Source organism: Halyomorpha halys, unplaced genomic scaffold (assembly GCF_000696795.3).
Source record: "Halyomorpha halys isolate HHAL.00 unplaced genomic scaffold, Hhal_1.1 Scaffold2023.1, whole genome shotgun sequence".
Lineage (NCBI taxonomy): Eukaryota > Metazoa > Arthropoda > Insecta > Hemiptera > Pentatomidae > Halyomorpha > Halyomorpha halys.
In genome coordinates this window covers 44,750-64,573 of record NW_027107687.1, presented here as the reverse complement: position 1 = coordinate 64,573, position 19,824 = coordinate 44,750, and the positions used below count along the sequence as shown (strand labels likewise).

Genomic DNA, 19,824 nt, shown 5'->3' with positions numbered 1-19,824 from the left:
TATCCCAACCTCATTACATCCACCTTCTATCTCAACCTCGTTAAAACCATCTTCTATAAACCATCCTAACCTTGTTCCTAAATAGTAATATCATGAAATTCTATCTCATAGAACACTTTCCTGAAAATTCATGTCTCCAATACGTCCCCTCAATATCTCCCCTTGTAACTTTTCCACCTTAACCTTCGTAATATCCCGGTAGTCCCTAAGGACTCCACAAGCTCTTTTTCTAATTAAAACATATGAAAAAATTCCTCACTTATCAAGTCGCACGACAAAGTTTTTGCAATTACAATCTTGAATTACATTAGTTCCCATTTAATTTACAGGGACACCACATTACATAGTTCCTTTATTCCATATAAGGACATGGGTGGGGTTTCTTTTAACTTTTATGATTTTGTCTTTGGAATCTGCTGAGCCAAATTTCTGGAACGAGGTATTTTATTATTTTCGATGGCTTGATGAAATTATGTACATTCTTTAATTATATGTTTTATGGATAACGGGGACTGGCAGGTTTTGCATTTAGGTTGGTCCTCTTTTGTGATTAAGTAGACGTGTGTTAAGTTGGATGTCCTGTTCTCACTCTTGGAACAACCACTTCTTCTCTTCTGCTTTCTCCTTCTGGCACTTGCCCACTTTTGTGTGTGTTTTTTAAACATTTCTTAGCTTATTAGTCAGTGAAACCTCAACTTACATTGAATACCAACTTTTCCGGACTCTGTTCCTTGTCCTTCGGCTCGTAAATTTGAAGTGGTGGAACATTTATTGTAGCTGCCTCTTTATCCACTGCCTCATTTCCAGGTGTTTCCTGGAGTCCAGAGAAAGGATACACTTTTTTAAAGATGTTTTTACATGTCGATGAAATTGTGAATTTTGTCTATCGTGGGTTCACTGTTACTGAAGTTTGATAGACTCTGGAGAGCAGATATTGAAACTGAACAAAAAATTGGTTGGAGTTTGATTTTGGTGATGTTATTGTTCATGAAATCCTGCATACGAAAAATAAGTGGAGGTAAAGAAGCCTCAGCACAGAGACTTTCTATTGGGCTCGTCCTAAAGCACCTGTGGCAAGTCTTATTCCTGTATGGTGTACGGAGTCTAAGAGCAGGAGACATTTACTAAATAAATAAAAGTATATACAAGGAATAGTACATTTATTAATATATGGCATTTACCTGATACCAGTAGTAGTTCCCGTCTTAGGTGGTAGAATGCGTTATACCGGACCATGGCGGTTTTGGCGACTGAACTAGTCACCGTATATACCAACAGGTAGCGGTGTCGCTAAAGTCCTTCCGGTATTCACCTTACATAAGTTTCCTTGGCATTGTTTAGATTCACTCATATATATGTTGCCTAAGGTCCATGGTTTCGAACACTCGGCCACAGTGAGGGGTTATATATATAGCAGTATAAACGCCAAGACAGCTCTACATCAGGCTGAAGCAGTATGCTCTGAGACTGTTCAAAAGCTGGGCTACTTGAACATCTCAGTCAATGGAGCCAAAACGGATTGTGTTGTGTTCGCGCACACAGCGCACAAGAGATCAAGACTGCCGAAGACTCTCCATGTGAATAATACGGTGAGCTCACCTTCCAACTCTATCGTATATTTGGGCGTAAAGCTAGACCGTCATCTTAAGCTTTCTGCCCATTTATATCAGAAGGCGAGAACAGTAAGACGAAAGTCATATCGTCTCAACCACTCCTCACTTCTCCGGCTCTCTCATTGAGATTGAAGCTGCAGATATACAAAAGTATTCTGAGACCAGCACTACTATATGGGGCACCATTGTTAACCCACATATCTGATGGAACCCAGCGCCTTCTTCAAACTTTTCAGGATTCGATGTTGAGGAAAATCGTACGCACATCGTGGAGGAGGAAGAGGCCACCGGAGCTGCATCAATTGTTCGAGTTGCCTACTGTGCCGGAGTTCATCAAGCGACGACACATCAAATTTTTCGATTCACTTCAATACTGTACGAATCCGTTATTCAACACGTTAACACCTGCCCCCCCTCTCCGGTGCGTTGGCAACACGCTACGTAAGGTCACGTAGTATTAGGATTAAGTTTTTATTAGATTTAAGTTAAATTCAGAAATAATGCGTGCCCCAACACATTAAACACTTTTATAAATACTGACAACAAAAATAATACACTCCAAAGGACTCCTTAGAATGTAGACGTTCTACAGTAAAAGGAGAAAGTTCATTGTTTATAAATACGCCATTAAAATTTTGAAGGGGTTTTGGAAAAAAAAAAAAAAAAATTTAGAATCACCATGGATGTTCACATTAAGCAAACATTCTCTCAAAGTACCTACCTGATACGTGAATCATACTAACCCGAGGGCGCTTGTGAAAACGCAAAAATTTAATTTGTAGGTACAGGGGGAAACCAGAATTCTGGAATTTCCTGTAGGAGAAACTGAAATGCAAGCCTACATAGTAGGGATGCGACATCGATAGAAAAACATCGATGTTAAAAAAACATCGACCAAAAAACATCGATGTTTTTTTTAACCATTTCTGTAACATAAAGACTGTAACTAAAGACTACGCATGCTCCGGCCAGTCAGAAATGCTTTTTCAATCAACCAATAGGACATGAAATCCAAAAAACCTCAATGTTTTAAAATATAGTTGCTTACAATACATTACCCAAAAAGCATCGATGTTTTTGAACAACTATTTCAGAAACATAAGGTCTGTTCCAACGATCACGCATTCTACGCCCTGTCAGGAGTAGGTTTCGGAACTAAGAATCTGACATCGACAACAAAAAACAATGATATTTTTAAAATATCATTGCTTACAATACATTACCCAAAATACATCCATGTTTTTGAATAACTATTTGAAGAACATAAGGTCTGTTCCAACGATCACGCATTCTATAGCCTGTCAGAAGTGGTTTTTGAAACTAAGAATCCGACATCGTCTACAAAAAACATCGATGATCTAAAATCTCGTTGGTTACAATACATTACTCAAAATATATCGATGTTTTTAAACAACTATTTCAGAAACATAAGGTCTGTTCCAACGATCCCGCGTCCAACGGCCTGTAAGAAGTGGTTTTTGAAACTAAGAATCCGACATCGACTACAAAAAACATCGATGTTTTTAAAATATCGTTACTTACAGTGCATGGCCGGACTATACGTCGTCGTTGGAACAGACCTTGAGTTACTGAAATGGTTGTTCAAAAACATCGATGTATTTTGGGCAAAGTTTTGTATGCAATGGTATTTTAATATTGAGCAAAGATATTCTAAAACATCGTTGTTTTTCTAGTCGTATCGTGTTGTATCTCTATCTAACGACATAACGTGAAGGTTGGAGGTACTTTATTACTCGACCATATTGTTGATAGGAATCTATACTGTAAATTTTTTGTTTTCATTTAGTTACTTTTGGAAAAAAAAAAAATTAAAAATTGGGACAAAACAACGATGTTTAGAAAACATCGGCTTAAAAACATCGATGTTTAGAAAACATCGGCTTAAAAATATCGACATCGATGTCGCATCCTTACTACATATGGCTTCTTCTATGCAGTGGGGGTTTCAAAAGTAATCAAGAACCTGTCACTAAGGAATGGTGGGCGGATTATCTTTTTCAGAGGCTTGTATTTGGAACAACCATGTCTGAAGAGAGATGGGCAAACCTTAGCTATAGTTGAAACTAATTGATAACATCTCCATGGTTACGACCCATATTCATCAATGAACCATTGATAAATAAATATCGTTCCGTGACAATTTTAGCAATCACTTTCAACTAATGCTAACCTTTATCCAAATCTGTGTCTGGAACACATTTTCCCCATTTCGGCTTATCTTGTTTATAGCGACATATATACCAGACAAGAGAGAGTGAAAACAGAGAAGTGCACATGCACATGCACCACGAATAACAAGGGTATTTACAAAAATGGCCTTTTTAAACAGAAGTTGGCTCCAAGAAAAAATATTAGCTGAACCAGCCATAACGAGAAGATTGAACGACCCATCATTTTCAAACACTCGGTCTAAAAATGATGAAGACTGTCTTAGAAACCATTGGAGATAAGAATGTTGCAGGCGGGGAGATTAAGATGGAAGAATCAGAAGGCATAGAACTAAGTGCAACAACATAATAAGAATGGAAAAGCATCGTAAAGCATTGCATATAACACAATCCATTCAGTGACCAGGCTGTCTCTCGTAGAAATTGTTTTCGGGCAGAGGCGACGCGATAGAAGAAACCTCACCAGGCCAACAATAACTACCTCAGGACGATGCTTTGCCGTGAGAAAACAAGGTGTCGGGAAACATGGGCAAAGGTTCGGGAAAACGAGTTCGGGTAGATAAGGCCAACGATCGACCCCACCCGGGGTTTATAAGAAGGTGGGTATAACTGTATATCTACGACTGCGAACCGCACGATATATATCGACTGCATGGTATGATGGGCCTTATAAAATCGTAACACTAAGAGAAAACAATTTGTTTAGCATCCGAGATGTATACTATTCGTTTCGTTGGCGCAAGGTCCACCTAGAAGAACTGCATGTACCCCAGATGACATCAGATCTTGAGGGGGACCATCATACCACAAGAAGTTAGTATTAATTTTTGTGTAAAGCAAAGTAAATAAGCTCTGAGTAGCCGATTGTCTTTAGAAACGTAACACTATGTTCTATTGGACATTTTTTTTTATGTCTATAAAATATGTTATATATTATGTTATAAATATGTTTTGTTCTATTTTCTTCTTATAAAATTAATTAGATGTTAAGCATAATTTTGAAATTTTCATGAGAAAAATCACTAGCATTTGATTAAGTGAAATCTTTGTATTTTTGTTGTTGTATTTCTTAGCTTTTTATTTAAACAGGTGTAACCTTTCAATTTATTTTTTTATTCTCTTTTTGTTTATAGTTCCTTCAAATGAAGGAAAATAGTAACTTTGTTACTATTTTAAACAATAGGACCACGTGTCTTTACTAAAAATATAAAAGATAATAACTCTGTCTCATGCAAATCTTTTGTCATTACTCTGCCCAACTATTCTCTATTTTCCCAAATTTAGTCTAATCATATATATATAAAATAAAATTGACAGGATTGTAATATTAAAGCAGGTAAATGTATAACAGAAATGTAAAAGTAAATTTATAAGATATTATGTACAAATTATATACATTATAAAAGAGAAACAAAAAGTTGATATAAAAAGATAGATAAAATAAAATAAAAATCATGAAACATAGATAATAGTGATAACTGATCGCATTCATACTAAAATAAAAATTAAACTTAAAACAAAATAAGAATAAAAAAAATTACATAAAAATAAATAAAATCTCTCTCTCTAAATATATATAAACAGAAGGATAAAAATCAAACAATGTTTATGAAAAGAAAAAAATAACATTTATAATAATAAAATAAAAATAATCACTAAGTCACAACATTAAATTAAACTTAGTTGAATCCAAAAGAGGTAGAAGAATCAAAATTTTCATAATTTAGTGGGAAAAATTAAAATATTTTAGTATAGCTAGTAAATCTGGTCAACATTGCATAATTCTCCCAAAAAATATAGCATCATTCTCGCTTAAAATTAAATATAAATTTATTATTAAAGTATTGCTAAGCAATAGTCAATAAATAAAACAATCAATCTAAATTTAATAATCCTTTGACTGGAAGATTCTTAAGGTATTAACTGGATTTAGTGAACAACAACAATTAATGTTCATCTTTGTGATAAAGGAGGTAGGAGAAAATTATTTTATAGCCTATATGGTTGCTATCACATTGGAAGATAACCTTCAAAAAGGTAATTGTTCTCCTGCAATGTAGGACTATTATAAAGTTTTTTACTTATTAATGACAATAATATTATAATATATTAGCAAATAAGACTAATAGGAGAAAATTATATGTTAAATATAAGTTTTTTGTTATCAGGTAAATAATTTATAAATAGTTTTAGAGTGTAAATGATATAGTAATGTTGTTACAAGCACATGGTTATGGTTTTGTTGAATTTATTTTTTAGCAGCCTGAAGATGGGGGAAATCTCCCGAAACGTTGCTGTATAATATGAAATAAATTATTATATTGTAATAAGGAAGAAATTGTTGTCATTCACTAAATCCAGTTAAAACAATCAATCATACAACTAATGATAATTAATAATTTAAATAATTGAAGGGGAAAGTAGAGGTTGGTGTCTATCTAGCAGCTAGTGAGAAGTACTTTAACCTCAAAATCCAATTAATAACTGAGATAGCTAGATGCAGGAGGGGATATGTACACTACACAACATAACAAGCTCCAACAAAAAAAATTGAACTTCGTTTTCTTAAAATTTACTGTTTGTAATATAACCCCTTCATCCACTTACCCCTTCAGTTATTATAATGATGAGAGATAGTTGACCGTGGATAAATTATATGAGAAGGTAGGTGGGGGGGGGGGAGAAAGGGGGTATGGTCAAACCATAACACAAATGGAAGATTGTTGATTGACCGTGTGTGCTAATGAATGGAATATGTTCCGGGTGCGGTAAAAAAAACTCAAACTGTAAATGGGTATGCTATTTTTATTGAGCCAACGTTTCGCCCCACATTACAGGGCTTCATCGGGGCTAAAAAAGATACAAACACTTGATATAATTACAAAAAAATAAGTGGAAAATAACAGGAGTATACAATATACAAGAAAAACGAAAAGAATCTTTTTTCATCTCTTAATTTGTCCTTTCTTTAATATTTCTTCTCTTATTTTATCTCTTATCTATCTGTTACTATTACCGTTTTCATTTACTGTTTACAACCTTTAATTTTTTTATTTTATTAAATTTTACTTTTCATTGTATACCTTTGTTATTTTCCACTTTTTTTTTTTTTTTATAACTATCTCAAGTGTTTGTATCTTTTTTAGCCCTGACGAAGCCCTGCAATGTGGGACGAAACGTTGGCTCAGTAAAAATAGTATATTCATTTACTATTTGAGTTTTTTTTTTACCACTTAAACTTATTTAAGGTTCGGCCAGAATTTTTAGCCGTCATCAAGGCTGTTAGTAGCAGCCTGATGATGGCAAAAAATTCTGGTCAAAACGTTGGCAATATTAAATAAGTTTTTTCAACTTATTTGTGTTATATTTTGACCAACCACCTTCTCCTCATATTATTCAGTTATTATAATCATTAATTTATGAAATAACTGTTTTAGTTTTAATTGTATTTTTGTTAAAAATCATTAAATTATACTATTAATTTTAATTATTTCATTTAATAAGCATTTTAATTCAATAATAATTATTAAATTAAGTAATTTTATACAATAAATTATTAAAATTTATTTAAGAGATAGTAAAATCAAATTTTTTCCAGATATAGTAGTGAAAAGTAAATACAGTTAGGAAACGCTGTTAAAGTTTATGGGAATTTTAAGATTGATTCCTCCCCCTAACAAAACTGGTCAGAACTAACTCTTTATACATATATACTTCACCTCTCCTTCCACTAAATGAGTCATAAAAACAAGTAGCTTGATAATTATCATCTGATTCCTTAGAAGAGCAGGATTTTCTATCTCTAATAATGACCCACATTTGGAACTCAAGAACAATTAGACACCGGAAAGAATACTTTTTAAAAAATGGTTTGACAAGCCAAAATGTTGTTTACTTGTCAATAAATTGTGATAAAGTATTAATTGTCTAATGTTAATTTAATTGAGATAAAATGAGTGAGATTTACTCTAGGATAATAAATATTAATTTTAATACACAGCGCTAAATGATATAGGATTGTTGGAGCCAGGTTCCTATTTACACTATATCTCTTCAATATTTTTATACCTCAAAGATGTTTTATCGACTTTGGCTGGTAAGCTGTACAAAATTATAGATCCTATAACCAGCGCAGCACCTGTTGTTAACAATGTAGTTATCCTCAGGTCAAATAGAAACACTGATGCTACACCACTGATTACAATGGCGAGGGATGTCGCGAAACCCTTGAGAATATTATCTGCATATTTGATAATCAAACATATGATCATACCCCCTGCAGCTTGTAATACAATGAGATAGGCAATGAAGTAATCGTAGCCATGGAACCAACCCAGTTGCATGATTTCATCTCGGTCTGATATGAAGCAGGTCATGAGCCCGAAAGGCAATGACAGAAGGCTGAGTTGGATGTTCCTCATCCAAATAGAAATATCAGAAGATTTTAGGATCATCTCGACAAAGATAGCAGCAAAGCCTGAGAGAAAGCTGGCAACGAATACGGAAGCGAATCCTATGAGTTTATTTTGGACAGGACCTTTTGTATTCGACTGCTTAGGATTTTCTGATGAGCCAGAGAGCTGAGCCATTGCGACTCCTGCTACAAGGAGTACGAGAGCAGCCCATTGGGTTGGTAACAATTTACGTTTTAAAATCACAACAGAAAAAAGTGCTGTTGTCAGGATCTTCAACTGGTAAGTGACCTGCAAAAAGAAGACCAAAGGATTAATGAAATACACTGAACTGCTTTACAGGAGCAGAACGTTGTCAAGCAATAAGAAGTCTGGTCTGGCAAAAGTAAACAATTAAAAATGTAACTTTATATAAATTGTAAAAATCAAAAATGTATTTAAATAAAATAAAAAAGAATTTTAATTGTTTTAAACTTATTTCAAATATAAAAGAGATACCTTGGGTTCAAATTAAAAACTTCAATATTTAACAGATAATATAATTTTATAACATAAGAGACTTTTCTCAGGGCGTGTTTCTTGGCAATCAGAACAGACGACACTTTACTACTAATAACACTTTAACTTAATTACTAGACACTTTACTAATACAATTAATTCCATTTAGAAACAAGACTAACCAATTACACAGCTTCTCCTGATAATTGTTGATCTCTTCTTCCGGATGATGCTATATCCAAACCCTAACAATGGCTTCCAGTCCTTCCCGCCTCTAGCTGAACGGACGTCTTCTCTCAAAGCCAGCAAAATCAAAAGTACTGTTTCCGTTCCTCTATCTTCAATTTTCACTGGTCGATCCAAAAAATAATCGATTGTAGTACAATCGCTCTGCTTTATTTGCTATGAAATTAGTCTATAGATAATTGTCACATTCTTCCATTTCTTCTTTGATTATTCCTTTTCCATAATTACTGCATAAGAACAACAAAAGTTGACAAATTTCATTCCATGTTATCACACACAAACAACCCAATAAACACTTCGGAAGGACGCGCATCGCCATCTTACTTGTTTTGAAAAGCGTATTTATTTTAGACAATGAAAACTGGTTAGCTTGCTTCTTGATCCAAAACAATACCGAAACGACATACATAAAATAAAAACATAACTAAAATCATTAATCTATCAATATAAACTATTCATTAAAAAAGAGCATATTACAATATATTAATTACAACTATCATTCTAAATATTCAGTATTTATATTTCATGTCAATTTATAAATTTTATTATATTTAAAGGAGAATTTTACTTATGTTACACCCACTTTAAATATGTTATTCTGGATTTTTTTTCTAGGATGTTGTTTGTATTAATTTGATGATGTGAAAAGGTGAAAAACTTCCAATTAGAACACAATACTATTCTACATTTTGTACGATGTTTCAGGATTTACCCCATACTCATGTACTTGTATCTAACTATATTATGATAGAATAAGAGTTCTTGTACCCTGCTTCTATTTCATATGGTTTTCACTCAATTCCATATTTTGTTATGTTCTGGATTTTCTTTCCTAGCAAGTTGTTTATATTAATTTTATGATATGATGAGGTGAAATTTTGATTGATTCAATATGAAAGCCATATGAAAAAGTTATAAGCAGAGTACAAGAAATCTTGTATTTATTAAAATTATTCCATCATAATATGGAATAAATAAATAATAAATAAATAAATCCTGAAACATTGTAAAAATACAGAAAAGTATTGTATTCTAATTGGAAGTTTTTCCACCTCATCATCACCAAATTATATATTTTATCTTTATATACAAATATTTAATTCTAAAACATTGTGTTTTAGTAATTTGTAATTATTACTGCTGAAAACAGTGGTATTTTGAGAAGACAGAATTTCACATCAGATACCAATTTTTTTTAAAAAACTGGAGGCAAATCTCAGTTTATTCTGTTCCAGACCTCAATTTAATTAGCATGAACTTAAATTTTGCTAAACAAAAATTTTTTTTTTAAAATCGGTAGTTCCCAAACCTTTTGGTTCAAGGAAAAATATTACTTAGCGCCCCCTAAAAATTAATTTTGTTAAAATTTTAATAACAATTAATAGGAAATATAAATTGGAAGATTATTGATTGACCGTGTGTATAGAAGAATGGAATATGGTCCGGGTGCGGTCAAAAAAACTGAAATATTAGATAATTATACTATTTTATTGAGCCAACGTTTCACCCACATGGCAGGGCTTCGTCAGGGCTAAAATTCTTATTATATTTTACTTTTCATTTTATACCCCTGTTATTTTACACTTATTTTTTCCTTTTTGTAACTATAGTGTTTGTATCTTTTTTAGCCCTGACGAAGCTCTGCAACGTGGGGCGAAACATTGGCTCAATAAAATAGTATAATTATCTACGATTTGAGTTTTTTTTACCGCACCCGGACCATATTACATTCTTCAGGAAATATAAATGTATTAATTTGTCTACCTTTTTCGAAAAATATATAGCAATGAAAAGTGTAAATTAAAAACATTGAAATTTCATTTCCTGAAATCCCGAAATGGCTCAGGATCCATTGTAGGACCACATTAGTGCCTCAGAGTGTTAGGTCGTGGAGGAGGGATTTGCATTCAAAACAGCACTTGATAGAATTTCATGCATGCTAATAACAGCAAGGATAGCTGCTTGAGTGTGGATGAAGAGAACAGGATTCCAGTTTTTCCTTTTAGAAATGTTTTTAAGACGATGAAGACAGCTGCTATTTCACGGTTAAAGTTTATACCTTCCTTCCCAACTGAAGTGCTGAATTGGAAATTCCCTGAGTAAATCCCCCCTCCAGCATTTTTAACAGTTGATTCATCTAATACATCTTATAACCGTGAAGCCAATCCTGCAGAGGATACTTTTGAGCTATAATTTCCAGGGCTATTGCTTTTAACTAACGGCCAGGTTTCCTTATCAACCTTGTGGAGTAGTTACAGCTCTGCCTTGCAATGATGGATTGGAAAAATCTTTCTCTTCGCAGTCAATCCCTCTTTCTTCAAGCATACAGGATTCTTGTGTCTTAAGCACAACAAACTCAACAGTTGGGATGTTGTAGTTTTTCCAAAACGGACTCGTGGTTTTGGCAAAACTAGAAAATTCCAGCTCAACTAAATATCAACTATAAATAAACAGCTGAAAGCTATTTTTACTTTCACTTACCTATGTATGGAATATATAGTAACAAAAAGCATAGCGATATTGTAAAATTTCGAATTCGAGTTTTCAACAGAAAGCATGTTTTCAGGTCCCTCAACTGGATGTGCGTTTTTTGATGTATTTAGCTTGACAATGAAGCTACACAATTTTTTTTTATTCCATAAAGGTTTGTGTTAAAAAAAAGTTTGGGAATCACTGCTTTTGAGGGTATTAGTTGTCTGTAAGAAAAACGTATGTACATGTTTGAATATAATTATAAAGTTAAATTTTATCAGAGAGTATTACAATAACTGGAAAGTAGATTGTTATTTAAAGGTAATTAAATTAATTTTCTGTTTGTTTTCTTTCAAGGTGATTATGTAGCCTTCTAAGTTCAATTCTTTATTTTATTAACATCAATAAAATAATTCTGTTGAAGTTTTATACTATCCATCTATCCAATTCTGAAAATAGTTATAAAAGTTTTGTTACATTTAAAGTTTTGAAAATAGCCAAAATTCTTTCCTCTTTTACTGTTAAATTTTTATTGTAGATAATATTACATTATTTTTCCACTTTTTATTTTATCTGGCACTTTTTCTTTTTTTGTATTTTTATCAAAATACTTAAATGGTTGTTGCAGGTGATTTTATGTTTTTTCATAAATATTATATTTATATTATAAATATTAATAGAACAATTAAGAAAAGAAAAAATGCTAAATATAATACTATTTAAATGTAACAAAATTTTGTAACAATTTTTACAATTAGCGTTTAAAGATAGCCTGGAACTTTTGCAGCATTTTTTTATATCAATTTTGAAATTATGAAAATAAAGAATTGAATTAAGAAGGGCATTTAATTGCCTAAAAAGAAAAAAAAAAGTAGAAAAATGGAAACAAAAATATTGCATGATTAATTAGTAATTGTACATTGTATGTTTATAAATTGTATTATTTGTTTTTGTTTATTTGTTATAGTGTTAGAAAATATATTGTTGTTTTTTTTAATAAGTATTCTATGTGTTTCGTTAGACATCATGTTTGTATGTTTGGTGTTTTTAAATAAATAAAGATCCCCCTAATAAGCCTAGTAATAACTAAATTGACAAGCTTAAAATATCAACAAGTATAAAATCAAATGTAATACCTGATAAGTGGTAGCATCGAGATGAGAAGCTGAGACATACAATAGGTTATTTTGTACAACATAGACCAAAGAGGGAACTGACATCTTTATGGTATCCATGCCATTAGCTATAACTCTACGATAAAGATCTTGACTCCAAGCATTGAAATTATGATGTTCAAGATAAACGAAGTAGAGGCTTGTCATTAGTTTTAATATTTCAGTCATTACTACAGCTGTTGAGGCAATGAACATCGGACCTCCTCTTGTGCGGGAATAGCGCATACTGAGTCCAAGGACTGCATTTTGTAGAGTGAGGGTCATCAAGCTGGTCACTTTAAGGATGCGAGCTGTCCGAAGATCTGGCGCATTTCCCATCATTTCTTTTGTCCAATTTTTCTATGAAAATAATAATTTTTGACATAATTAGACTGAATAAAATAATATAATTTTAATAAATTTACCACTTTTTCAATATTGCTCGATTTACAAATATTTTATACTTTTCCTGTTTTTAATAAATATTGTAAAGGTGAGATAGTACCATCTCAAGGTTTCGGCTTGCTCCTGCGGTGAACAAACTTCTAACATTCCACAATCCAATCTTGAGTCCTTTGCCAATTTTATCAATCCGGCTTTTCATCTGTGATGTAATTGTGATAGGAGAAATTTAAGGGGAATGGGTTACTGTCCCATGTAGCCAGAATGATGCTGGTGCTTACTGAAGCATAAGAGGAGTTGGAGCAAGAAGCACATAGGAGAGGGCTCCAGATCAATAGGAAAAGGACTGGATACATGAAGAGCTCCCAGAACCCTGCACCGATGCCACCACATACAATTAATATCAATGGTCATAACTTCCCAGTTTGTAAGGCTTTTAAATATATTGGAGCACTGGTCACCGAAAGGAATGAACTACGCAAGGAGATAGAGGCCAGAATAGCAACAGGAAATCGCTGTTCGAAGTTCAAAGATCTTTCTTGGAGTGCTAAGGTCATCATTTACAAGACTATTAGTCACCCAACAGTCGCCTATGGCAGTGAGACATGGATCCTGACAAAGGAGATGGAGAAACGACTATGCACCTAGGAAAGAAAGATACTCAGAAAAGTATATTGATATGTATTGACCTTTTGACAATCCTGGGTATTATTAAGGTATTTCGTCATCTGCCCCAATAACTGGTCAGGGTATCCTTCTACGAACCTTTTAGGGTGTTCCTGGATATGAAAACATCTGTGTTAAGTATGCCACATTACCAGAATCCCCTGAGAAAATTAGATTGGCTAACCTTTAAGTGTTTTAACAAAAATGACAGGTTCGACAAGGGACCGGAATCAAATTAAGCAGGTGCAGGCCCTTCCTGGACATGTCAAACTTTCTCACCCACTCTCGGGCCTGAGGAGGGGGGCGCCTACCTCGTTAGCGTTTGGTCACCGATGGCCAATGAAAAATGAGATTCAACAATAAGGTAACGCCCCAAAAGGGAAGTAGGAGAAAAGGATTAGGGAAACGAGATCAGGAAGAGAAACAGTTAGATGAGATAGACAGAAGCCGGAGTGGAACAAGATGCAGTTCGACCAGACAAAGTCATGAGAAGGGCTACGAGACCTGGACATCCCTTATGAACAAGACAACACCTATGGAACTATATCCCACGGCATCAGTAGCTATAAGTATAAATTAAATAATAAGTAATAATGTAATAACTGATATTTCATGGCAACCAGTTATTAGAATGGTTACAACCATTTTAATCATAGTAATAAATTGTAAATAAATAGTCAATCTCTTTATGTAGTTTATAGACTATTATATAACCCAATATATTACCTTTTATTATACTATAATGGTAACAACATTTTATAAATATAAAGATATTTAATTGGTAAACTGGTAAACACACAAATATACTTTGGAAAAGAATCCAATCATAATAATAGGTTTTTAGGACTCAATATATAATTAATTAATTAACTTATTTTTGGATAGTTGCCTTCAGCGATTATCCTGGCATCCTGATTAAATCTCGAGGCAGAACATTGAACATTGCAATATGGACCAGTCTACACTGATGGAGAGTAGAAAATTTGGGAAAATGAAGATTTAAGAGCATTCTACGGTCAGTCAGACACAGTAAATGTAATAAAAAAGGTAAGGCTGAAATGGCTTAGGCATGTAGAGTGTATGAATGAGGATCGTCTGCCAAAGAAGCTGCTTTTTGAAAAGCCGGGTGGTAGCCGAAAGCTTAAACATCCCAGAATGAGATGGCTGGACGATGTTGAGGCAGACCTGTGCCATCTTGGAGTTAGAAGATGGAGAGCAGCCTGGCATGCAATCTGTGTCGCTAAATCAAGGTTTAATCTCAACTCTTAATATCCAATTTGTTCATGTGATATAATTCTAAAAATTTGTAAGCAAAAAAAATTGTTAGAATAGTAAGATGTAGATTTAACCAAATATCAGAGTTTGGTACATACATTTCAGCAAGCAATTATAAAATGGAAAGCAAGCTTGAGAAATAAGGAAAGAAGTTTATTTAAAATCTAAGCGTAGGACCTTTGCTATCAGTGGATAATAACTAGAGATTGATAATGAATATGAGATCAGATTTTTGTGAAATTGCATCTTTTGTTCCCAAACTTCAAATTCTGCCAAACCTTGATAGAAATTCGAATCATGGGTAAAGATATTCAAATTACACTAATTTTATACTACACTTTTTGGGATTTTTCCACAATTTTAAATGTGTTGGGATTTTTCCATAATTTGAAATGCTTTTGAGTTCTTTCTGCACAAAATTGCATGTTTTACTATTTTTATGCAAAATGTTTATTTTAAATTAATTCACATAGGTGTATCTTTACCGATATTTATTAGTTGACAAATTTGAGGTAAAGAAATGCATAGATTAACATATTAAGAGTCAACTTCAACCTAAAAAAAAAGAAAAAGTAAATACTAGTGCCAAATGATCTTGGAATGGTATTAACCAGTGGTTCCGGGCAACTATAAAAAAAGTTTCTCCACAATAAGCTTGTTATGGAGAATGCTCAGTGTTACCGTTTTTAATATAGATTACCTATCCACCTCTAGCCCTTTATTCTTCTGACAGTTGTAACTATTAGAATACATATAGTACAATATACATATACTAGTAGAATACATATAATACAATATTTACACTAGTAGAATACATATAGTACAATATATATACTAGTAGAATACATATAGTACAATATATTGTAATATTCAAGATTTATTTAAAATAAATAAAGGGGATTTAAAAGTTTTTCTTTATTCTCATATCTAAAGTATAGCTTAGGTTCAAATGGAAAGCTTTAATATTAAATAGATAGCAGAATTTTATTTTATTTTTTATAACATTATTGTCTCTTAATCTCAGAGAGGGATTTCCAGGCAATCAGAACACATAACTACTAATAACACTTAACTAAATTAATAGCTACTTGTACAAATGTATTTAAATTCTAGGTAGAGCAAAACTAACCAATTTATATAATTTTCTTTTGATGATTGAAGGCTCTTGTTGTTTTCTATGTCAAAAAACACCCACTGACAGTAAACAAAGCATTGGACCTCTAACAGTTTTCAACATACATCTCATCTACTGGCGATCCAAACAAACACTACCTTATTCTTCTTGAATGATTCTTGATGTCTTCTTTTTCTAGATGTCTACCACTGAGAGTAGACAAAGGGTGGTCCGCATCCCCTCTTCCTGGAGACTTCCTCGTTTCCCGGAGATACTTCCAATCCCCACAGCGCCCAAACAAGTGATCTTAACAAAGCTTTTTTCATTCTCCTCCTAGATGTAAACATCGATTGTAGCACAATAGTTTTGAGCTTTTGCTTATGATTTCTTTTATGAATATTTTTCTTTAATACTCGTTCTCGACTTCTATTTTATTCTTAAATCTACTGTAATTAAAATCATGATAGGAAGATAAATAAAGTTGAAAATATTTGAATCTGCTTAACATGGCAGCGATTCAAACAGACTTTGGAAGGACACCTGCCACTATCTTGAATATCTTGAATGAAGCATCTTTCCACCATATTTGACTGATTAAAATTGGTTAGGTTGCTTTTTTGATTTAATACAACAAATATACAATTCTGAAACATTGATACATAAAAATAAAACATAACTAAAATCATCTATGCATAATACACTATTTATTAAAAAAGAGGATATTACAACATATGCTTGTAGAATACATATAGTACAATATTTATACTAGTAGAATACATATAGTACAACATATAAAAAATATATAATAGTAGAGTACATATAGTACAATATATGTACTAGTAGAATACATGTAATAAAATATATATACTAGTAGAATGCATTATAAAAAAAACAAAGATTGTTTTTCTTAACCCCCTGGATGGGGTTAAAAAAATACTCAAATAGTAATTAACTATTTAATGTGAACTAACGTTTTGCCCCACTTTGCAGGGATCCTGATGAAGATAATATTAGGAAATCTAAGAAAATATTAAATATATGCAGACATCAAATAATACTATACCTAATAAAAAGGAGAAAACATATAAAAATTAATGAATGGAATATGGTCCGGGTGCGGTCAAAAAAACTCAAATAGTAGATAATTATACTATTTTATTGAGCCAACGTTTCGCCCCACGTTGGCTCAATAAAATAGTATAATTATCTACTATTTGAGTTTTTTTGACCGCACCCGGACCATATTCCATTCATCTATACACACGGTCAATCAACAATCTTCCAATATAAAAATTAAGTGTTTATAAAATAAAAATAAAAAATTAAATTAAAAGAATTGACACTATAAATATAATATAGTAAAGAAATATTTTCAAACATTAACTTTACTTTAAACTTATTTTATATCTTTTTACTTTCAAATGTTGTTAACCACTAATCCTCTGCTTCTGTATGCTGTTTGTCTTCTTATCCGCTTTTAGATTCATTCTTGTGCTTACCTGTATTCAGAAAGGTGGGTGTACTGTTTATCTACACTATTATTTTCATTTTTATTATTGTCAATATCTTTTTGTAATTCTTGTTTATTTATACTTTTTACTATACTTCTAATTTTTATTTTCTTTTATATACTTTGTTCATTTATATATATACTTTAAATCATATTTAGTCACACCTTAGCTTACTTATATATCATGTTATCTATTCTTTTACTTTGTTACATTATTTTATTTGTTTATATCTTTTTTTTTTTTTTTTATCCCTGATGAAATATTGAAAAATGGAGCAAAACATTTCCTCACATTAAATAGTTTAATTACAATTTGAGTTTTTTTGTTTTGTTTTTTACCGCACCCGGTTAAAAATCTTTCTTTTTATATTTTACACATGGTCAATCAATTATCTTATATTATTATATTACTTATTTATACCATATTAAACAAAAAATCAATCGGTATGATTAATAGGAATATTTGTATATATTTTAATTATGCATTAATGTATACATTGACTTATTACTTATTAGGTTTTTGTTAATGGTATATTCGTATGTAAGTACACAATTAAAAAGCTAAGCAGAAAGATATGATATGCAAAATAGTATGAATTTATTTTGGAACATTGTTGAATAGTCCTTTCTATAGGCTTGCATATTTTTCTAAAACTTAAAATTGAGGAAGTTTTAAGAAGATGAAAAATTGAATTCCAGCCTTCAAGAGAAAAATAAAATCTTTTAATACAATTAGCTTTCTGAGAGCCCTTTAATTATGATCTTTTCAAAATTTTAGGTTTTTAATCGAAGCATTTAAGTTTTTTATGTTTGTTTGTATAAATGTAGAGAGTACTTAGCGAGTGTTATTTGATTCCAACAAGGTTAAGAAAGCTTTTTAATATGTTAATATTATAAATTATACAATAATGTTTGCTATTTCAGGATTTGGGTATTTTATACACATTTTGAGTTTTTACTTCACGATTCTGCATTATAGATTTTTTACTGGTTTTCCAATTATACATCCTTATATTTATAATATATTGTTACCATTGAAATATATAATATAATAATGGGTGGTATTGGGCAATATGATAGTTAGACAAAGGGACAAAGTATTTACAAGTACTTATATTCAGTACATGATTTGATAAAATTATAGCAATGAAATGATAAATTGATCCAGAAAAATGGCTTGCCATAAAATATTGTCTCATTATAAATTAATACCTAATAAATATCTTAATCACTAGATGGTACATGTTCTAGTGATGTCTCAGTTGTGGAGTTCCAGATCTGTCTCACCCATCCTTCCTCTGATCTCTATCGAGGACTTTCTCTCGTCAAACTCCATCCCCTTTCGCCTTATCATTCTGTCCAGCTCCAGATCTTTTTTGAGAACCCCTGGAAGTGTCTTTGCCCTCTGTCCAGCTCCAAGTCCTTCATTCCTCTACCTTCTTCTTGCCAAGTCTCAACTCTCCCCCACTTGTTTGTCAGGGCATCATCCTTTTGGAATCTGTTTCCTCATTGGCTATCATTAGCTATGCCAATGAAAAATAATTCACAAAGGGCAAAAAGTGTTTTCCTCCCGATTGCTTTCTGGAGTTGATATTTAGTCTATTGGGATTTTGTACGCTTAAACATCTTGTATGCATTATATCACTGGGAAAGGTCCCTTAAAGTTGACAGGTGTCAATCGTTTTTCAATCATCCGTCACTTGCCAGGGATCAGGTACCAAAGCTGATGATCAGACAAAGACAGGTTTTTTATAATGACCCATAATATCATAAAGTCTCCAATCCCATATCACAATCCTTGAAGAATGGTGCAAAAATTGATAGATTAAAATAAATTTCACCAAACCACCTTTACCCTTCATCATAAACCTATGACTTCCTGCCTTACACTATTATAAAATAATACATCATAATATTTTTTTTTTGCCAGATCTGTCACTATAAAATCATAGCAGTGACATGCTTCAAATTCATAATTTATTCACATTTAATTTACTTGGTTTGATTTGTTCTCATATATTAAAAAAAAAAATTTCAATATATAATACCCAAATAAAGAAACTCAATGAACAATCTTGATAACTAATATAGTCTATAGGTGTGGTCAGCAAAGATACACAAATAAAAAAACTTATATATTTGTGCCAACGTTTCTCGTCCTGAATTTCAGGCCTTCAATAGGGCTAAAAAAGAAAACTAGATAATAACCTTAAATCAGGGACAATAAAAATAATAAGAAATGAATTAATTATGAGAGATAGTTGACCGTGGAT

At 32.2% G+C, this 19,824-nt stretch overlaps 1 protein-coding gene across 2 annotated transcripts in view; it reads right to left on the bottom strand.

Moving 5' to 3' along the window:
- Positions 1 to 7,750: 7,750 nt before the first annotated feature.
- Positions 7,751 to 19,824, bottom strand: part of LOC106690993 (UDP-N-acetylglucosamine transporter) — a 14,359-nt gene continuing 2,285 nt past the window's right edge. For both annotated transcript variants that reach the window (XM_014436629.2, XM_067046054.1), the window contains exons 2-3: positions 12,567 to 12,944; positions 7,751 to 8,505 (exon numbers count right to left, since the gene is read on the bottom strand). In XM_014436629.2, coding sequence (XP_014292115.1) covers positions 7,846 to 8,505; positions 12,567 to 12,926 — 1,020 coding nt within the window. In that variant the 5' untranslated portion in view covers positions 12,927 to 12,944 and the 3' untranslated portion in view covers positions 7,751 to 7,845. The remainder of the gene's footprint in view (positions 8,506 to 12,566; positions 12,945 to 19,824) is intronic.